Source organism: Tupaia chinensis, unplaced genomic scaffold (assembly GCF_000334495.1).
Source record: "Tupaia chinensis unplaced genomic scaffold, TupChi_1.0 Scaffold142846_1, whole genome shotgun sequence".
In the NCBI taxonomy this organism is placed as follows: Eukaryota; Metazoa; Chordata; class Mammalia; order Scandentia; family Tupaiidae; genus Tupaia; species Tupaia belangeri.
In genome coordinates this window covers 372,436-394,270 of record NW_006202691.1, presented here as the reverse complement: position 1 = coordinate 394,270, position 21,835 = coordinate 372,436, and the positions used below count along the sequence as shown (strand labels likewise).

Below are 21,835 nucleotides of genomic sequence, written 5' to 3'. Positions count from 1 at the left end.
TGCTGCCCCTGCCCTGCCTTCGAGCAGCTTCCATCTTGAAGCTTTCCTTGCCATATGCAATTTCCTCTTTGACTGCCCAAGAACTGGGAATCCTTTTTGTTTCATATATGTCTCTTCCAGTAGATGAAAGGTCCATGCATACAGAAACAGTGTCTTTCTTCTTTGTTCTATCCCTACCCCCTAACCAATTGTAAGTGCTTGATACATGTTCATTAAATGAAGGAAGAAAGAAAGGAAGCACGCAGCTGGGTCAGTTCTGACACTTAGCAGGTTGTCAGTATATGCTGGTTCCTTTTCCTCCCCTTGTTAGTTGTCTGCTTTGGCCATGACAACATTTTTGTGACTCCAGCTCACCATTAATTCTTAGTAATCGTGAATGAAAAAAAAACATAGGTAGAGATTTCAAAATAAAAATAATTGAGCTTTTGAGCAAAATAGGAAGAAATCAAATTATTGTCCAATTGCGTATCGGTATGCGATTCAATCTGTGAAGGTGTCATGTGGGTTAGGACTCAACTCTACATAACGTATATGAGTGACTACTTTTGCTTCCTACTGCCTTTATCTCCTCCATTACAGAACAAGTGCATCATGGAAAAAGTCCTAAAAATAGCACCTGCCTGTTTTATGGAGAAGGGTGTTTATGACAGGAGTTAAGCAGTTATTTAGCTCGAAATGCCTGAGGCCCCAAACCAGGCTATTTTTTTTGTGTGTGTGTGTGTGTGTGTGTGTGTGTGTGTGTGTGTCGGTGTGTGCGACTAGAGCTTCACCCCAGCCTTGTTAGCATCTGCCTCTCCCTTTTTCTTTGTATACTTGTTATGAGTTTGTGCTCTCTTTGTAGTCATAAAATCTCAAGGCATTTCTAACTAGGGGAGTTTTGGGAGCTGATCTGGAGGAATGGAAAGAAACATAGATAGGTAGGTGCCAGGGGTGGTTATGTCTGGCCTAAGGGGTTTAGAGAGTGAAGGCTTCTCTTGACTCAAAGAGGGAGGATGTTTGAGGTAGCTGTGGTGGATCATGGTGATGGTAGTGTTTATGGAGGATGCGTTCTCTGTATCCTTCAGTGATCAGTGAAGTCGATTTGGTGGGTGAGAGTGTTGAGTACCCTGGGGCCACTCTTGGAGAAAAAGTCTCTGTTTTTGATTCCAGTTTCTTCTGTTGCCATCATCCAGGGAAATGATGGCTGATATTCCTGAGAGATGGTGATCTTGAGGCTGATAGGTTGTGTATGAATTTGAGGAGGGCAAGAATGGAAATGGAGGGTTGGAAGTTACTGCAGTGCTGCTGTCAGAGCATACGGCACATTGGGTAAAGTTATAGAACTTAGCTGGAGAATCATGAACGGATTTTAGTTATGTTTATTTGGTAGTAGAAGCAACAGAACTGTCTGATAGATTAGCCCTGAAGTTTTTCTTGAAGGAAGATCTGTGCTTTACAGCTCCGTGGTGCCAGAGCTGAAGAGAATAGCATTACGGCTCAGATGGAGAGTGTTTATAGAAGAAAGAAGTGGCGATTTGTACATTGCCACTGAGGCAGTGCTAGGTTAGGACGTAAGAGGCCACTGGATTTAGCCACATTGAGCTAACTAGCTCTTTCACTAGTGACGGAAAGAAGTAGTCAGGTTGAAGTGTGTTGAAGGTGATTTGAGGAACAAAGTAGAGACCTTGTGTATAGACTTCTCTTTCAAAATCTAGCTACAAGGAGAAACAGCAAAAGGAGTTGTAGTAAGAAAGAGAGGTTGATTGACATCTAAAGTTGCTTATGAAAAGATCCTGTGTCCTGGGACCAGCAGTTAGTGTAATGGCTATGTCGCTGGACTTTCATGTAGTCGACCGTGGTTTGAGTCTCGGACCCGGTGGCTTAAAACTCATTCTGGGCACGTGTGCGTGCGTGCCCAAGATCCCAAGAGGAGAATGGAGGAGAAGGGATTGCGGTGTGGCCATCCCCCCTGGGGGGTGATTTCTCACTTTCTGTCTCTCTGTCTGTCTCTCTCTGTCTGGCGAGTGCACATGCCCTACAGCAAAAACCTCTCCAAAAAAAAAAAAAAAGAGATCCTGTGTCCAACGAGAGGCTGATGAGAAGAATAGAGAGAGGTGGGGAAAGTAGCTAAGCACTTAAGGATGAGGCTCAGAGCATATGGAAAGAATTGGCAGTACCAGCAGTTGGTGTAATGGCTATGTCACTGGACTCCCATATAATTGACCACGGTTCACGTCCTGGACCTGGTGGCTTAAACTCACGCCGGGCGCGTGTGCGTGCGTGCCCAAGATCCCAAGAGGAGAATGGAGGAGAAGGGATTGCGGTGTGGCCATCCCCCCTGGGGGGTGATTTCTCACTTTCTGTCTCTCTGTCTGTCTCTCTCTGTCTGGCGAGTGCACATGCCCTACAGCAAAAACCTCTCCAAAAAAAAAAAAAAAAAGAATTGGCCTTTGACAGGAGGAGGGTATCTCTCTATTGAAGCAGAAAGCATGTAGGTCAGTTAAGATGGAGGCCAGTCTATGGATGGCGTGAGCATTTGAAGATGCAGAAGCCAATCTCTGGTTCTGTTTCTTCATATGTAAAAATATGAGCTGAGGGGCCAGGAGGTGACATAGTGGTTATGGCGGTGGACTCCCACATGGCTGACTGTGGTTGGAGTCCTGGATTTGGCAGCTTGCTTTTTCATTCTCTCTCTCTGGTGAGTGCACTTGCTCTGTAGCAAAGTAAAATAAATAAATAAATAAAATAAATTCTTTAAAAAAAATAATAAAACATGAGCCGAGAGTAAAGTAAAGTGGAGAAGAGAACAGGATTTAAGATCTTGGAGTAGGATATGATCTCTGACTCACCTTGGCATACATCACTTGGCACAGTAACAAGCACTTGACTCACAAGCGTTCAAGAGTAATTCTAGTTTGGCCTTGCTTTTTAAATCTAGCCAGATAAGGTTTGTGGTCTGGGGTGGGTTTCTTTCTTTCTTTTTTTTTTTTTTTCAAAATTTTATTTATTCATTCGTTTATTTTAATTTGACCAGAGAGAGAAAGAGAGAGATGGAAAGCGAGACAGCAAGCCACCAGGTCCAGGACTGGAACCCTGGTTGGCTATGTGGGAGTGTCCAGCACCTCAACCACCACACCACCTGCTGGTCCCATGGGGTGGGTTTCTTAAGGGAGACAGGCTCTGACCAATATGGCCGGTCCAGGACTTTAACTGGCAAGTCTTGGAGAAAGTCCACTGTGGGAGAGGGCACCCGACCAGGAGCTGGTCTCAGGAGATGAAGGATGGCATGGCACCTTACAGAAAAGCAGCAGTTTACCAAGAGTCAGTGCACAGTAGAATAAATGCACTGGACTGGGTAACTTGACTTAACATAGGGTTCTGCTTTGTCACCTGCAGTATGCTTATGAGCAAATCATTTGCCTTCTGGATTTGTTTACCCAGTCTGGAAAATAAGCAGAATACTAGCCTCCCCGTCTCATCTCATGAGGTGTAATTGAGTATGTCAGAATGCTATGAAAGGTTTTTCAGGCTGTGCAGATGCATTAGTGACAGACTGAGGCTGGGAGCTGGCGGCATGGCTTCTACTCCCAGGTTTTGTGCTTCCTCACCCCACATGACTCAGGATGAGTCACTTCACGCCTATTCCACGGAGCCTCCATTTCCCCATCTGTAGAGCTCCCTTCTAGGGTGATTATAAGAATTCAAAATACGATACAGGGCTTTGGAAGGAAAAGTGCTAAAGAAATGTGACAGCCCGATTTCCCTGTTTATTATCCAGGGAAAACTCTGTTTAACTTTCAGAATCAGTCTTTGCGCACCCTTCAGCTCCATCAGTAATGGCCTATAATGAGCACTTCCTGTGGGCAGAGCCTGGCCCTGTAGGGGGAGGGGGAGGGAGAGTGTGAATTGGTGACATGACAGTAGGAGAAGTAGCCCTGCCTTCACAGAACTCTCAGTCTGTCTTGGGGGATAGGACAGCCACAGTCCATCCTTAGGGAGCACATTCGGAAAGGGCTGCTAGCCCTTGCTCTTTAGAAACTTCCATGGTACAGGCCTACTTGAAGGAAGAAACTAGAAGCACATGCTCATACAGACACAGGCAGCAAACAGATGCGGGAGGGTACTGACTGTGTCATGGTCACGTGAACAGGTCATCTTCCAAGAGAACCCTGTCTCCACACCCGGTGAAGCTCAGTGTCTCTGGAAAGCATTTGAAGTGCCCCTGAACGTCTTACATTGGGCACACACCCACGGCTAGACAAGGTCTGTATTCCCTCTGTTTGGACTCTGTATTCAGAGACTGTCTCCTTTGGAAGACACTAACCGCTTCCCAGGTAGTGTCATACTGAAGGACTCTGAGAAAGCCTTTTCTTCTGAGGGTGGTGGCTGTGGAGCTCATCAGAATGAGGCTCTTACCTGTTGTCCTAGTATGAATCTATGTCTACACTCACCCTTGAGGAGGAGTGTGGTCACTGTCTTGGGAATCTTTTTGATTTATATGAATAATGACTCATTTGTTCCTGTCCTCTAAAAAGACTATTGGAGCCAAATAGTCAACTAGAGAAAAAATATCCTTCTGGATGGAATTTTATATTTTGAGTATATTGATTTTTTTGCAATAAAGAATTCACTCCATGAATTTTCATCTTGGTTTTGTTTTCCATAGTGTCCTGGTAATTGCTAAAGAGTTGATCTCAGAGTGAAATATATAGGACCTTAAGTCAGAGTCTAAAAGCTTGGCTTTATGAGAATCATTTGTAACCTTTTCTATAAAGACTTGGTAAGAGTAAATGTTGCATTTACCCTCATCAAATGTTCCAGCATCAGAATGTATTTCTAGAGTGCCAATACTCTGTGGTCTAGATGTAAAAGATTATATCCTAGAGAGGGGAAGAGATAAACTGAATATAAGTGTCCATCAACTGTCTCTTTCAAGTCTGGTACCTGTGACAGTCTCTTTAAATCTCATGAGCACAGGTGCACTATAGCAGAAGCCACACACAAACACCCCCAATCACCAAAACCAAGATAAATAATAATCAGAGAGAGAGAGAATTAGATAGATTTAGGGACCCCTGTTGGCGGGGGAGGATCTTGCTACACTGCAACACCCCCACCCCTGCCTTCTGGCTAGGATCACAGGCACATCAGTGGGGACACTTGTCATGTTCAGGTCAACCTGGAATCCAACCTCTAGGCCTTCCTTAGGGTTCTAGGATTGCTTAGTGATGCCCAGTTGTCTGCCTGTGCCACCGTGACTGGGCCGGTAGTTTATATCTTTTTACTGCTAACTAGTGTTCTATGGAATAGATGTACCACAGTTTGTTTAACCATTTATCTGTTGAAGGATACTTGGGTTGTTTCCAATTTTTGGCTATTATGAATAAAGCTGCTATAAACATTCATGTATAGGCTTTTATGTGAACATACATTTTCATTTTTCTGGAATAAGTGCCCAGGAAGGTAATTGCTGGGTCACATGGTAGTTGCATATTTAGTTGTTAGTAAACTGCCAAACTCTTCTGGAGTGACTGTACCATTTTATATTCCTACTAGCAACACATGAGTGATCCAGTTTATCTGCCTCCTCACAAACATTTGGTGGTGTTATTATTACTTTTTAAAATTTTAGCCATTCTGATAGGCATGTAGTGATATCTTGTAGTTTTAATTTGTGTTTTCCTTTTTTTTTTTTTTTTTTTGAGAGGTTTTTGTTATAGTGCGGATGACCACATGCACTCGCCAGAAAGACAGAGAGAGACAGACAGAAAACGAGAAATCACTCCCCCAGGGGGGGATGGCCACGATGCAATCCCTTCTCCTCCCTGCTCCTCTCAGGATCTTGGGCATGCATGCACACGTGCTCAGTGTGAGTTTAAGCCACCAGGTCTGGTACTTGAACCATGGTCGGCTACATGGGAGTTCAGCGACATAGCCATTACGCTAACTGCTGGTTCCTTAATTTGTGTTTTCCTAATGGCTAGTAATGCTGAATATTTTTCACGTGCTTATTTGCCATCTGCATATCCTTTTAAAATGTCTGTGCTTGCATTTTACTAATGTTCTTATTGGATATTTTTATTGTTGAGTTTTGAGATTTTGTGTTATAGAATAAATATTCTAGGTAGTATTTCTTTGTTGGATATATGGTTTGCAAGTGTGTTCCCCCCACCCCCCGGCCAGTCCTAGCTTGTTTTCCCACTATCTTAATAGAGTCTTTTACAGAGCAAAAGCTTTACATTTGATGAAGTCTAGACCATCAGTTTTTTCTTTTATGGATTATGCTTTTGGTGTCAAGTCTAAGAACACTTTGCTTAGTTCTAGATTTTCTCCTACAATGGTTTCTAAAAGTTTTGTAATTCTGCATTTTTAAGTTCATGATCCATTTTGAATTAATTTCTATGTAAGGTATGAGACTGGGGTCAAGGTTTATCTTTTTGTCTTATGGATGTTCATATTCCAGCATAATTTGTTTAAAAAAAAATAAAGCTTCTGGGCCAACCAGTGGCATGGTGGCTGGAACCCACATGACCAACTACATGGTTCTTGTCTCAGACCTTGTGGCTTGAAAAACACTCCAGGGAGGTGTCTACACATGCCTAAAATTACAAAAGGAGACATGGAGGAGAGGGGATTATGGAGTGTTGGTCTAGCCTTGTGACCCAGTGGTTAAGCCCCTTGCATTGGGAACCATATCCTACATGGCCAACTCTGGTTCATATCCTAGTCCCGGCAGCTTGGAGAACACATTGGCCATATGTGTGCTTGCCCCAAATCCTGAGGGAGTAGAGATATAGAGGAAAGGGAATTGTGGCATGACCACCCCCAACTAAAGGGTGCTTCCTCTTATTTCTGGTGAATACATGCACCCTATGGGAATAAAAAAAATTGATTGTTGAATAAAGTTGTTTAATTTTCCTGAGCCTGTTTCTTACCTGTCACATAGGAAGTGAATTTAAAAAGTTTGTGGAAAGTACAATTAAAGTATGAGTTTATTTTGGTGCAAACAATTTTAAACATATCTAATTTTTAAAAATTTTGTTATTATTATTATTATTGCTATAAGGCACATGCGCTTGCCAGAAAGACAGAGAGAGACAGAGAGACAGAAAGTGAGAAATCACCCCCTGGGGGGATGGCCACACCACAATCCCTTCTCCTCCATTCTCCTCTTGGGATCTTAGGCACACATGCACATGCGCCTTGCATGAGTTTGAGCTACCTGGTCTGGGACTTAAACTGTGGTTGACTACTTGGGAGTCTAGTGACATAGCTATTATGTTAACGGCTAGCCCCCCCAATTTTTTCATCATACACATTTTCCATGAACTTTTTGAATATCCCCTCAGAAAAATAATTGTCTAAAAAAATCAGGGTTGTATTTCCAATAGCAAGATGATAAATGAATGTGAATTATTTAACACACTGCTTGGCTCATAGGAAGCCAAACAATAGTTTGTTTTGATATGATTATTTCTATTATAATATTCACTTGTGCTCCTCTCATTATTGTACCTAATGATCTATCCAGAATATCATGAGCATTTGTCAGTGACTGATGTTGACTGGTTAGATGTTTACAATTAACTCCTAACTTAATTTTCTTGGTCATATTTTCTGTACAGGTCCTGCAGCTGGGCTCAGACATTCTTCCCCAATACAAGCAAGAGGCACCAAAGACTCCCCCTCACATCATTTTACATTATTGTGTTTTTAAGACCACATGGGATTGGATCATCTTGATTTTGACCTTCTACACAGCCATCTTGGTCCCTTACAATGTCTCCTTTAAAACCAGGCAGAACAACGTGGCCTGGCTGGTTGTGGATAGCATTGTGGATGTCATTTTTCTGGTGGACATTGTGCTGAATTTTCATACCACCTTTGTTGGACCAGCAGGGGAGGTGATTTCCGACCCCAAACTCATCCGCATGAACTACTTGAAGACATGGTTTGTGATTGATCTTCTGTCCTGTTTGCCATATGATGTCATCAACGCTTTTGAGAACGTGGATGAGGTTAGTGCCTTTATGGGTGATCCAGGGAAGATTGGTTTTGCTGATCAGATTCCACCACCACTGGAGGGGAGAGAGAGTCAGGTACATCCCTCAAATCTCAGACCTTGTTGTCATGTCTTTAAACCTGAATTAAACGTTGGCGGGTGGTCAATAGGAGAGTACTTAAGTGGGTGGGCACAAGCATGACTGGTGTCCAGAACAGAGGGAGCATGCCTGATGGATTCCCTTGCTTGCTATTCCTTTCCTTTGGAGGTGCAGAGCCCTGCATGTCAGTGAATGGGAGTGGAAGAGACCAAAGGCTTCCTCTGACTCCACATGGAGTCCAAGCTACTGGCTCTGGGGTGATGGGGCTGCAAAAGCAGACATGCATGGCCACCACCCTGGTGACTCTTCCACTTGGAATTCACGTACTGAATGTCCACCTACCAATTATTGTAATTATGGGGACTTTTCTTTTATCTGCTGTTGACCTTTGACTGTTTTATAGCCAATTAAACTCTTGATAACAGAGATGCACTTGCCCCTCAAGTTTGGATTTTCTTTTTCTTTCTTTTTTTACCATTTTTTGTTCTTTTCTTTTTTTTTTTCTTTTCAAATATTAGAGTGACTTATTTCTTTGCTAACATGAGTTTTGAAGATGAGCATTTGCTGAGGTCATCAGGCATCTGTGTATCCTTAAAAGGAGTGGTGGTGTTTGGGGATTATGCTGCTTTGGATGGTTAGTCCTGCAGGCAATGGAAAGAATTAAAAGATCAATGCCTTGTAAAGTGGTGGAATTAGGACATGCTTAGACAGGTTGTCTGAATGGGCAGCTGGAACCGTTGTAGCAGGAAAGGGCCATTGGGCTGGTTAAAGTGATATTCTGCTTTGGAAAACAAGGATATTAAGTCATTGCAAAGAAAAATGTCAGATTCTTCCCTAGTCTGTGTTCCATGGGGATCATTCTTGCTTTTTCCTACCTCTCCTTGACATTCCAGATGGATTAAGATAAGGTAGTTCATCTGGCAGATCTTCGGCTTTCTTTGGCAATGGATCCCCATTGCCTCAGATTAGGTGTCACTCTGGCTGGGTTGTTAACTGGGTGGGTAATCTAGGAAGCCTCCCTGGAGGCTGAGTTGAAGCAAGACACACTTTTAGGACTAAAGGCTCCTGGGACTCAGTCTTGAGAGAGTGGGAAGGAACAATGACTCTAGGCCCTGTTGATGTCAATGCCCCTCTCTGCCTTTAGCTCAGTACTGACCAGCCGGGGAGATACCATCCCTTTCTTTGGGAGACCCAGACAGACCACCTACTGCTTCTTTCTCTCGTGAAGAGCAGCTCTTCCTAAGTACAAAGCTGTGAGAGAGCTAGGGTGCTCCAGCGCTGGATTCTGGGCGACCCCTGCTTTTGCTTCTGTGGCATGTTTCAATATACTTTAAACCCCCAAGGACGAAGTCTCTGGGTGGCTTCTGTAGATTTTGTGGTGGGATTAAATGAGTCAAGATGGATGATTTACAAGAGCAGAATCAACCCTAAAGTGGATGCTGGGATTCTTAAATGTGAATTTTAGTACATGTTGGGAATGATATTTTTCTCAGTGAGCACATTTCTAGAAAATTTTATCTTAGTAGGAGAAATATGATCATTTTGGCTTAGGTAATTCAAATGAATTATCACACTCTAAAAGAGCTTCTTATAAGCAGATGGGATATGAAATTTAACCTTAAAAGCCACTTATTATTATTATTGTTATTCTGCCATAGGGAGCATGCACTTGTAAGAGAGAGGCCAGGGTGGGTAGGGGGGAATGGCCATGCTGCAATTCCTTCTCCTCCAGTCTCCTCTCTGGATTTTGGGTATGCATGCACATGTGCTCTTTGTGATTTTCAAGTCACTGGGTTCGGAATTTGAACCTCTCAGTCAGCCATGTGGGATCCAGTGCCTTAGCCTCTATGACATCTGCTGTTCCCCAATCCTAATTTCTCAAATAAAGCACTTGCTAATTATAGCAATGACCCTAAAGTTTTATGGATAACTATCCATGGTTCTTTTTAAGAGATTTTTGCTATAGGGTGCGTGCGTTTGCTAGAAAGACAGACAGAGAGACAGAGAGATGGAAAGCGAGAAATCACTCCCCCAGGGGGGGGATGACCACACCACAATCCCTTCTCCTCCATTCTCCTCTTGGGATCTTGGGCATGCACGCATATGTGCCTGGCATGAGTTTAAGCCACAGTGTCCAGGACTCAAACTGCAGTCGACTACATGGGAGTCCAGCGAAACAGCCATCACACCAACTGCTGGTCTCCAGCTTCCATGGTTCTTATTAAAAATTGACAGAGTTGGGACCAGGAGGAGAATGGAGGAGAAGGGATTGCGGTGTGGCCATCCTTACTGGGGAGGGATTTCGTGTGGCCATCCTTCCTGGGGAGTGATTTCTTGCTTTCTATCTCTCTCTCTCTCTTTCTGGTGAGTTCACGCACCCTGTAGCAAAAAAAAAAAAAACAAAAAACCTCTTCAAAAAAAAAATTGACAGAGTTATAAACACACATGTAAATGTGCCAGGATTACCTGGCAGCTTAACAGATCGGAGTGCTTCTTCCCAGGAACTTTAGATACTGGGTTGGAACTCCTTTGGCAGTAATAGTAAGTACCTCTGAGGGTGGGGTCTAATTTTTAGATTCATGAAATATGTTGGTAATAGGAAAAAATGTAATCTATACCTTTTTAGTCGGTAAAGGATTTAGCATCAAAGCTCCTACCACCACTTCTTTTTATTTTTATTCCTGTTAGAGTATGTGTACATACACGCACAAGAGAGAGAGAGAGAGAGAGGGAGAGGGAGAGGGAGAGAGAGAGAGAGAAGGGAGGTTAGTGTGAGGACACTGAGGATTTGGTTCTAATGCTCTTGGTATCATCTAATAGGAGAACTGAGAACCTTCTGTGTGTCACTTAGCCTTTCTGGATCACAGTTTTCCTACCTATACCTTGTAGATAGTAAAAGGGACTTCAAAAAGTTTGTGGAGAAAGGAATTAAAGTATGTCTCTTTTGGTGTAAAACTATTTTCAAATCCACACATAATCTTTTTAGTAATATATTTTCCATGAACTATTTGAGGACTCCCTTTCCTTATCACTGCTTTAGCTGTGTAAGGGCATGACACTTAGATAGAAGATTGCTTGAGTTTCCTGCCACCTCCAAGGGCTGAAGTTTGGCAAGTTCTCAATACCATCTGCAGTGGTCTCACCTCCAGAAATGGACTGTAAAAACAAGAAGCCTAGCATTCCAGCCTTCTACTTGCAGTGGAGGTGGGAGGAAGGTAAGGAGAGAGGAGGCACTTAGCAGGTGAGGAGAAGACCCACTAGAGACCCACTGCACGGCCTAACAGGACTGTGTAGTCTTCTCATTCAAACTTCTTAACACACAGATAAGAAAACAGGCTCAGAGGGGAAATGACTCACTGGAGATCACATTACAAATCTTATGATCACAGAAATAATGAGTCCCCTCTGACACTTCTCTGTTCTTACTGGTTTTAGTGGCATAGAAGCAAAACACATACTGACAGATACAGCTGCATCCAAACTGACCAGGAAGCTTCTGATGTGTGTGGCTCACCCCTTTGCTTTGGCCAGTTGGGTTTGGTGGGGGTAGATGGTGAGAGGGGTTAGGTGTGGGCAGCCTCATTTCCCCCAAGGCAGTTGTGCTACTGATAAGATGGGCAGTTAAGATGCTTGCTGAGTGGCCAGCAGGTGGCATGGTGGTTAAGGGCCTGGATTCTCCGATGGCCAACCATGGTTTGAGTCCTAGACCTGGTGACTTGCTTTCTCACTTTTCCTCTTCCTCTCTCACTCTGTTCTCTGATCAAATGAAAATGAATGAATGAATGAAGTTAAATAAAATAATTATTTAAAAAAATAAGATGTTTGCTGAGAGACAGACCCAGCACGGTTGTCCAGGCACAGTTCTTTGTGAAAAGATGCCATTCAGTTAGTGTGAACCAAGGGCTGGTGGTGGTCGGAGAAGGCAGGGGGGGCCATGAAGGGCACCCTCCCTGTTGGAGCTGCACTAGGCTGGGAGGGGGGAAGTCCTCTCCATGGGAGAATGCTGGTGAATGGCTCATGGGTTCATGTGCAGCATATGCTCTCTTTTTACCCACAGTCTGTTGTGGAGACACTAACCTAAGTAAGATTATAGCTCCCTCTGTTCTAAGAGAATGTGGGAAGAATAAGAAATTATTGACTCATTTCTCATAAAAAAATACAAAGCACTGCACTGTCTCTGGTGTCTTGCTAATTACTCCAGTGGATTTGTGGCCCAGTGGAGGCCACCCAGGAAGAGGCAGAGGAGCCGTGGTGACCGCCATCTGCGTGTGTGTGCAGTGAGGTGGGGAGCTCTGGCAGTGAAAAGATCAGACCCACCCAAAGCCTGGGTCAAGAAAGAACAAGGTAAAGTCACCAAAGCCAGCACTGGTGAGCTCAGCCCTGTTGATGGACCCCACGTCCAGGATGGAAGCCATGCCCGATGTGAGCCACAAAGTGAGCCCTTCGGCTCAGCTTGTTTCGCTTATGTAGATGGCCATGCTTGCGTCATTCTCCAGTCTGTTGGTAATAATCTGTCTTGGAGGCTGTTTGGGAACATGTTTGCACATTTGTTAAACTGGTTAGAGGACAAGAGGTCTGGAAACTGAGTGAACTGAAGGTTGGAATGGGGATGTCGAAGCAAAAGTCAGATGAGTCTCTTTCAAGCGCTTAGTGGGTTATTGGCCAAGTGTGCTTCATGGATTAAAGATGGATGAGATTATTATTGACAAAATAGGTCACTCTCCACAGGAAACCTTATGCTCATTGCTACTGGAGTGTGGAAGTGCAAAGGGGAGATGGGTCCAGTCAGGATACTTTTCAGGTCATGGTTTTGGTGCCCAGGAGCCTGGAGATGACCAACAGCTTCCTTCTGTTTCTGCCTTGGTAGCTTCAGACTAAAGCACACCCAGCTAGTGCTGCTGGCACGCCTGACACATGCCAAATACCTGTTCTCATGGGAGATGCTTAGAGGAGAACAGGACCGAGAGATGGGCTGTTGAACAGGTAACAGCACTGCCAGCTGCTTCCCTCTATTTCATGCTCTCGAGTTCCCTAGACATTTCCATACCACTTTTATTCAAATTCTGTCGGTGGTGAAGAAACTGCACTGAATTGGGAGGAAGGCAATCTGTCATCCAGGTGTGACCCTGCCACCTAGCTGTGCCACCTCATGCATGTCTCATCTCCCTGGAATTGTTTGCCTCAGATGTGTCATGAGTTTATCCTAGCCCTAAGCTTCTATGGCTCCAGAGCAGGTATGATCCCTGTTTGGCAGATCCGAGGGAAAGGGCAGATCGTTGTTTTGCTCGATGCAGCTGTTTTGATGTAAGGAAACTTGGCCCAGTCTCTAACAACGAGGCTTGTGCCTTTTTCTGCAGGTCATGCTGTCTCTTCAGAGAATCTCGAGACCAAGGGGACCAGGATGTGCATTTCAGTCCCTGGGGCTCTGCCTTGAGTAGGTCCTTGGTCCAGTCTCCCCTGTCCCCTTCCGGTTGATGAACTACTTGCACAGCTAAGTGGGTGGAGATTTGGGTGAATAGTCTGGGTGACTCCCAGCCGAGGTCACATGCATGTGTGCAGGGCTGGATGGCAAGAAGCAGGTCAGCAGTAATTCCAAGGTCTGGTTCCTCCCCTGCTCATCTCTCCTGAGCTAATGGCCTCACTTCTAAGTTACTCTAGATTCCCGAAACCCAGCTCTTCCAGGCTTTCCTGTCGCTAATGCTGAGTGCAAATTGGCCATCCCATATGCTCATCCTATTAATTTGTGGTTGTCATTCCTAGCCTGTGGTTTCCTCTCAGGCAGATGGAGAGTGGAGAGTGGAGAGGAGGTGAGACCCCAGGGTGCAGACCTCCTATCTTAGGAGTGAGTTCCTAAGGAGGGTGGGAGCCCCTGGATGAAAACTGACATGTTTCATATAGCTTTCAGTGTCTGACAGTACAGTTGCCAGGACACTAAATTGTAGTATAGTGTCTTCACAGTTCATCCCCTTTCCCTGGCATTTCTAGCTTTTAAGTTTGTGCTGAGTATTTCTGCCATCCGATGTTCGGTAGGAAGAGCACAGACCCTGACACACTGTGGTTTTAATCCTTGTGTCTTGCTAGCAGCAGGAAGTGCTGCTGGAGGGTGTGTTTCTCTTTCAGTGAACGTGACCGCCCGACAGCGGTTGGTGGCTGAGTTTGATTTCAATGATGTTAGTAATGCTGGCAGCAGTGTCTAGAACTTTTCCTTTTGTTTTATTTATTATTGTAACAAGCCCATGTGCTCATGAGAGGGTAAGGGGAAAGAGAGAGAAAGAAAGTGAGAAAATACCCCCCAAGAGGGATGATTATGCTACAAATTCCTTCTCCATTTCTCCTTTCCTTTAGGATTTCAGGCATGTGCATGTGCCCGTGTGCACTGAGCACATACGTACACACACACACACACACACACACACACACACACACATCCTTGTACATTTTTAAGCTGTTAGGTCTGGGACTTGAACAGTCAGCCATTTGGAATCCATCTACCTTAACCACAATGCCACCGACTGGCCCATGGACTTTTCCTTTTATTTATTTATTTAATCTGTTTTTAATCCTGACTTGTGCTTGTTGTACATGAAGGACCGTGGAGCCTTATCAAATTGACTTCTTTCATTTTGCATCATGCATGTAAGTTACCTCCATATCTTTTCATAGTAGCTCATTTCTTTCTTTGCTGAATAATGTTTCATTGTATGACTACATCATGATTAATTTATTCAGTCATAGCACTTTTTAAAAAGCATTACTAGTAGCCTGGATCAGTGTCCGATGTACTCGGGGAGGTCTCTGGATAAGAACTGGGAACCTTCCCATGCAGGCCAGCCTTTCAGACTCGCGTTTTACTTCTGTACCACTGTCTAGCCCCATAAACTCTCCATCAGCTATGGCCACATTTTCCTTCTCTTAGTGAAAGACACAGAGACAGAGTTTGCTGTACCAGCTGCCTCTAACTCTCTTCTCTGTCTTTCTTGCAAGTCCTCCAATTAGCTTTTCATCCTTGCTATGCTACTGAAACTGTAACTGCTCCTGTCAAAGGTGCCAGCGATGTCCACGTAGCCACATTCAACGGTCAAGTGTCAGTTCTCATCTTACCTGGCAGCTGTGTGAGACCCGGAAGCCCCACCTCACAGAGATTGTAATCCTCAGGCAAGAGCCGCAGGACACTCTGTGGTCTGTCCCGTGGCTGCCTTACTTTGTTTCAGATGTCTTTATTGCTGGTATTGGAACTTACTGTTCCCTTTCTCTGGAATCTTCCTCCCCTGCATGTCCACCTGCCTCTCCTCTTACCTCACTGAGGAGTCTGCTTCATGTTAGCGGACTAGAGTGACTTTCCCCGACTCCCCTACCTAATTTTTTTATTTTTTATAGCATTCATTATAATCTGATATAGTCTTTGTTATGGTTGTTATTATAATTTTTTGAAATTTAAAAAATGGAGGCATAAAACATGTAGTTAAGTGTGATAAAATCGCTTAATATTAGCTATATGGCTTAGTAAATTTTTATAAATGTGTACTCCAACTACTTAAATCCAAACAGAATTTTTCCAGCATCCTAGAAGGTGCTCTCTTGCTTTACTCCAGACTGCCCCCTCCCACTGAAATAATCATTAGTTATTTGACTTCTATTGCCTTAGGTTCATTTTGTTTGTTCTTTTAGTGCAGATAAAAGGAATGATTCAGTAGGCAGTCTTTTGTGTCTGGCTTCTTTCACTCAAAACAACATGAAATTCAGTGGTTGTTGAGTGTGTTCATAGTTTGCACTGTTTTATGGGCGGGTACTATTACTGTGGTTTCAGTAATCTAATGCAGTATAACAAACCACCCTAAAACTTACTGGTTTCATACAGTAAACATTTCACTGCTCATTATTCTGTTCAAATGTGGCCTTGGTTCAGCTGGGCAGTTCTTCCGTTTGTCACTCTAGGTACTTCAAAATCAGAATTAGACAGTATTTATTTATTTATTTTTAAATGACTGGCGTATTTCATTATCATAATATCTTAAGATATTTGATAAGAATTTTCTTCCTTTCTAGGGCTGCATAATGGTGCATTATTTGCATATACCACATTTTAAAAAAAGAATTATTTTATTTAACTTTATTATTATATCATTATTATTTTTTCAGTTTGATCAGAGAGAGACAGAGAGAGAGAGAGAGAGAGAGAGGAAGTGAGAAAGCAAGCCACCAGGTCTGAGATTTGAACCGTGGTCGGCCATGTGGGAGTCCAGCGCCCTTAACCACCACGCCACTTGCTGGCCCCTATATACCACATTTTGTTTATCCATTCATTTGTGTCCACTGAGTCACTTTCACCTTTAAATTTTTGTTTTTAAATTTCTTTTTTTTTTTTTTTAATATTCTTTATTTTGTCCAGGAGTCAGAGAGAAAGAGACACTATACTCAATAGGGCCTGCATCAGTCAACCCTTGATCATGGGCCTGTGTGTGCCCAGTGTACTTAGGGAGGTCTCCAGATGTGAACTTAGGACCTTCTCATATAGATCAGCCTTGCAGACTGTTGCATTTTTTGCTTTGCCTCCACTTGGACCCGTATTTTTGTCTCCCATGACATAGAGACAGAGATAAAAAGCATGTGCAAAGGGTTATTAGTCCTTCTGTAAAGAATTCTTACTGACTCAGCAGGTAGGGGTTGAGGCTACAGTACCCCAAGGAGTTTTTCCAGCTTCAGAGAGAGTGAGAGAGAAAGAGAGAGAGAGAGAGAGAAAGAGAGAGAGAGAGAGAGAAAGAGAGAGAGAGAGAGAGAAAGAGAGGGCCCTCCAATGGGCCTTCAGACTGCAATCCACCCTCAGCCTGGATCATAGACATACATGTGGACCCCACCATTTATGGAGAGACCTCGGGGTGGGAATTTGTGACCTTCCATGTGAATTCAGCATCACAGAGCCTTGTATTACCCCTGCCTCACCAGCCGGCCCTTGTTTCCACCTTTTGGCTGTTGTGAATAATGTTGAATAAACATTGTACAAGTATCTGTTCAAGTTCCTGCTTTCAGTTATATTGGGTATATACCTAAAAGTGGAATTGCTGGATCATATTATAATTTTATTTTTAACTTTTTTCAGGATCCAACATATAATTTTTCAAAGCAACTGCATGTTGAAATTCCCAAGGGGTCCAATTTCTCCATATCATTGCCAATACTTGTTATTTTCTGGATATAGCCACCTTAACTACCAAAAGGTGGATGTGAGTAGCCAGACTAATGGGTGAGGGTGGCATTTAAGTAATTAAAACAAATAGATTTTAAGAGCTTGGATTCCATTTTCTCTACTGTTGGGTTGTTGGAAAAATCATGATGCATTTTTGCAGCAGATGGCCCCAGTTCGTTTTGGAAGTATGAGAGTCATTTGCATCTATATTGTTGGTATGTCATTTGACAGCTGAAAGTTCTACAATTTTTTTTAAGAATTGTTTTATTTTAACTTTATTCATTTTAATTTGACCAGAGAGGGAGAGAGAGGGGGTGGGGGGGGGAGAGAGAGAGAGAGAGAGAGAGAGAAACTAAGAAAGCAAGCTGTCAGGTCTGGGGCTCGAACATCAGTCGACCATGTGAGAGTCCAGCGCCCTTAACCACCATGCCACCTGCTGGCCCCTAGTTCTACAATATTTTTCACTAACATTCATCATCCTCTACAAATGAAAAGTGAACCAATGAAAAATCTCTTTCTTCCCTCATCTTAATATATAATACCTTTTCTATTCTCATGTGGCCCATCTCTTTTCCACACTCATGAGAGGCCCACCTCTCCTTCATCACCTTCCTATACAGGTACTCTCCACCCCCACCCTACCCACCCCCAGGAAGTCTCCTACAATCATCCTAACTCAAATGGCTCAGTGGCTTCCCCAGAATGTAAGAATCCTGTGGGACCTGTTGATAAATCATTTCTCCTTTGATGCAATTTTCTCTTCCAGTGACTTCTGTAACTTCCAGTGTCCTTATCTCCTACTTCTCTTGGGTGTGCACATCTTTCTGTATTTGGAGGCACAAGGAAGAAGAAAAGATATTGCTGGGGTAGTTGCTTGATAATGAATCTCTTAATTAATGTTGAAACTCAAGTGTAAGTGAAACAGGGGTTTCATGCTCTGGTTCTAATTCAATAGAACACTGAATGTAGGGAGTCTGTTTTGGAGCCGTACAGACATCTCATGAGTTCTTCCTGTGTTACCCTGTGATACTCAACTCTGGAGTTCTTATATGCTAACTTAAAAGAGTGCTTCATATTTCATGGGAGAAATAGTCTGTCTCAAGGATGGAGTTCCAAATGAAGCCGGACTTGGTAAATTTGAGAGCCTCTGGGCAATCTTAAGAAGACTTACTCATTTTAGCTTTTTATGCTACTTGTAAAAAAATTTACAGGGCCAGCAGGTGGTGAGGAGGTTAAGGCTGCTGGATCCCACCTAGCTGACTGTGCAATTTGAGTCCTGGACCTGGTAGCTTGAAAATCACGCCAGGCATATGTGTGTGCATGCCCAAAATCCTGAGAGGACAATGGAGGAGATAGGATTGTGGCATGGCCATTTCCTCTGGGGATGATTTCTCACTTTCTCTCTCTGTCTCTGGCACGTGTACTTTCCTATAGCAAACTTTAAAAAAAGGACATATAGATAGAAAAACAAAGAAATAATTATTGCCTATGATTTTATCTCATTGGTAACATTTTGACATAAGAAGAGACTTCAAAGAGTTTGTGGAAATGGATTAAAAGCACAAGTCTATTTTGGTGCAACAATTTTGGAATCCATTCATATTTTTTTTTCATTACATACATTTTTCCATAAACTTTTTGAAAACCCCTTGTATAATGCATTTTTTCTTGGATTGTGTGCATATACATTTATTAAAATGGAGTTATATGGGGCCAGCAGGTAGCATGATGGTTAAGGGATGGACTCCCACATGGTCGACCACAGTTTGAGTCCTGGACCTGATGATTTGCTTTCTCACTTTCTCTCTGTTTGTCTCTCTCTGGTGAGCACATGTGCCCTGTAGCAAATTAAAAAAAATTCTTCAAAAAAAGGAATTATGGGACCAGCAGATGGCATAATGGTTACATTGCTGGACTCCCATCAGTAAACTATGGTTCAAGACCTAGACCTGGGGGCTTCAAACTCACACCAATGCATGTGTGTTCATGCCCAAGAACCCAAGAGAAGAATGGAGGAGAAGGGATTGTGACATGGCCATTCCCCCCTTGGGGGTGATTTCTCATTTTCTGTCTTTTTCTGTCTCTCTGGTGAGTGCACATGCCCTATAGCAAAAATGTCTCTCTCTCAGAACAAAATAATGGTATTATGCTGTATTTAGTGAGTTGTGGTCCATTTTATTATCTAAACAATAAGTTTTTCTATGACATTAAACATATTTTTACAACATAAATTTAAATGATTATATGATAGTCTGTGATATGAACATCTAATAATTTATTTAGTTTATCTAGGTTTGATATTTAGATTCCATTTCCTTTACTTTGTTATAATAAATGATGAAATGGAATACCTTTGTAAATAAATTATTTCTTTTCTTTTTCTTTTATAGTGCAGTATAAGTAGGTAAGTGCTCCAGACAGAAATATGCTACTCGGTGGATTCTTTTTTTTTTTTAATGAATTATTTTACATTCATTCACTGAACATCGTCACAGCATACAAAATGCGATTTTCCCATCCAGAATACACTGTATAGTGGCTTAATCATACATGTTATCATCAACAAATAATTTTCCATTTCTTGTTTCATGTACATGTATTTTTTTCCCTCTATTTCTCACCCTCTACCATTTCCCACCCTTCTCCTACACTGTCTCTGGTATCTGCAGTTGCTTTCCATTCCTTTTTTATTTTTCCCACATTTTATTGATTCACAAAATATCTTAATCTAAGTGCTTTCAATAGCAAGTTCAGCTGATGTATACATATCTGTGAACACATGTAGACTTCAGGCATGAAACTATGAGTAGAATGAATACTATAAATAGCACCTAGCTGAGACTATATAGCTTACTGTGGTCATGAAATAGGTATTTTTTAATACATTTTTTAATTTCAAGAAAGGCAGTTTTAGCTTTAATAAATCAAAATAAAAAAATGTTAAGAGAACTTTGCTTAAGACTTAAAGCCAGGAAACAGGTTAGGATTCTGTGCAAGTAGTAGGTACATGAACCCGTCAACAACTCAAGAGAGGACGAAAGGCCTTAACTCTGGAAAACAAAGCATAGAAGCTCAGTAATGTTTTAGTCAAAAGTCATAAAATTCTGTTTCACCAGTTCAGATTCATGTAGTTTATCTTCTATTGTGGTCTGATCTTCCCATTTAAATTCTGGAAGATAACGTTCATCTCTAGACTTGTCCCTATCATTAAGTTGGCCATTTTCTTAGTTTTTAAAATCATATCTGTTTATCTGACTTTAGTTTTCCTGATATAGCACCCCCTTCAGAACTTCTTGGAGAACCGGTCTGGTGTCGGTAAATTCTTTTAGGTGCTACTCAGAGGATTCTAACATAGCAAGCATCTTTGTCAAGTGTCACCCAGGTCAAGAAGTAGAACATGGCCAACTCCCAGACAGCCTTGTCTCTACTAATCACCTTTCCACTCTTCCTCTCACAAAGTAACCCCTATTCTGATTTTGACCCCTAGAGTTCTCTTGCCTATTTCTGAACGTTATAGAACTGAAAGAAGATTATAGGTATTCTTTTGTCTTGTCAAGTACTGCTTTTGAAAGATTCAGCACGAGTTTTGAGTGTATCAGCAGTTAACTCATTGTTATTGTTGTATGTAATCTATTGTATGAATATACTTCATTTTTTTGGTTGAGTTTCTGTTTTCTTTCTTCCATGCACAAAAGAGAGAAACAAAAAGAGAGAGACAGAGAGAGACCTTCAACAAGGTCCTGATGCCACAATCTACTCCCAGTTTCAACCCCAGGATCATGTACATACATATGCTCGCATGTTCAGAGAGGTCTCTGGGTGTAAATCTGAACTTTCCTTGTGGGTTGGCCTTATAGAACATTGAGTTACTGCTGCACCACCGTTGGCCCCAATACCTGGATTTATTAATTCAGTCTACTGTCAGTGTTCATTCGGGTTATTTTTAAAGTGAATATTCTGACTCGTATTCTTAGTACACTCATGTTTTTTGGAAAGAGCAGGTCATAAGTGTTATGTGTATCGTTTAGTAAATACTGCCAAACAGTTGTCCAAAGTGGTTGAACAAAGTGATTGCAATTCACGACAGCTTCCTCTACTTTACTTCCCAGTAACAGGAACACTTTGTGTAGTCCTACCTAATCCAACAAGCCTGTAGTTACTTCTGGTAGTTTTGATTTGTATTTTTGTAATCACCAGAGTTTTAGCATTTTTTCATATACTTGTGTTGGGAGTGGTCATTTTGTGTTATCCTCTTTTATGAAGTGCCTATGCACTCTCCTTTTCCAAGTACAATAGATTTTCCTTAAAAAAGATTGATTTGTAGAAATTCTTTATATACTCTGGATATAAGCACTTTGTGGGTTGTATGTGTTGTGAATTTTTTTCCCCACTGTGTGTCATTTCTTAAAAGTATCTTTTGATGAGCAAGAATCATTAATTTTATTAGAGTAGTTCATTAGTCTTTTCATATACATGTCTTTGTATCTTGTTTAAATTTCATATTGCCAAATAAAGATAACATTTTCCTATATTATCCTCCCAAAAGTTGTATTGTTTTCCATTCACCTTT

At 42.3% G+C, this 21,835-nt stretch overlaps 1 protein-coding gene across 1 annotated transcript in view; it reads left to right on the top strand.

Moving 5' to 3' along the window:
• KCNH1 (potassium voltage-gated channel subfamily H member 1) overlaps nucleotides 1–21,835 on the top strand; it is a 375,558-nt gene that overhangs the window by 76,874 nt on the left and 276,849 nt on the right. The window contains exon 6 of the mRNA XM_006163695.2: nucleotides 7,605–8,078. Within this exon, the coding sequence (XP_006163757.1) occupies nucleotides 7,605–8,078 (474 nt within the window). The remainder of the gene's footprint in view (nucleotides 1–7,604; nucleotides 8,079–21,835) is intronic.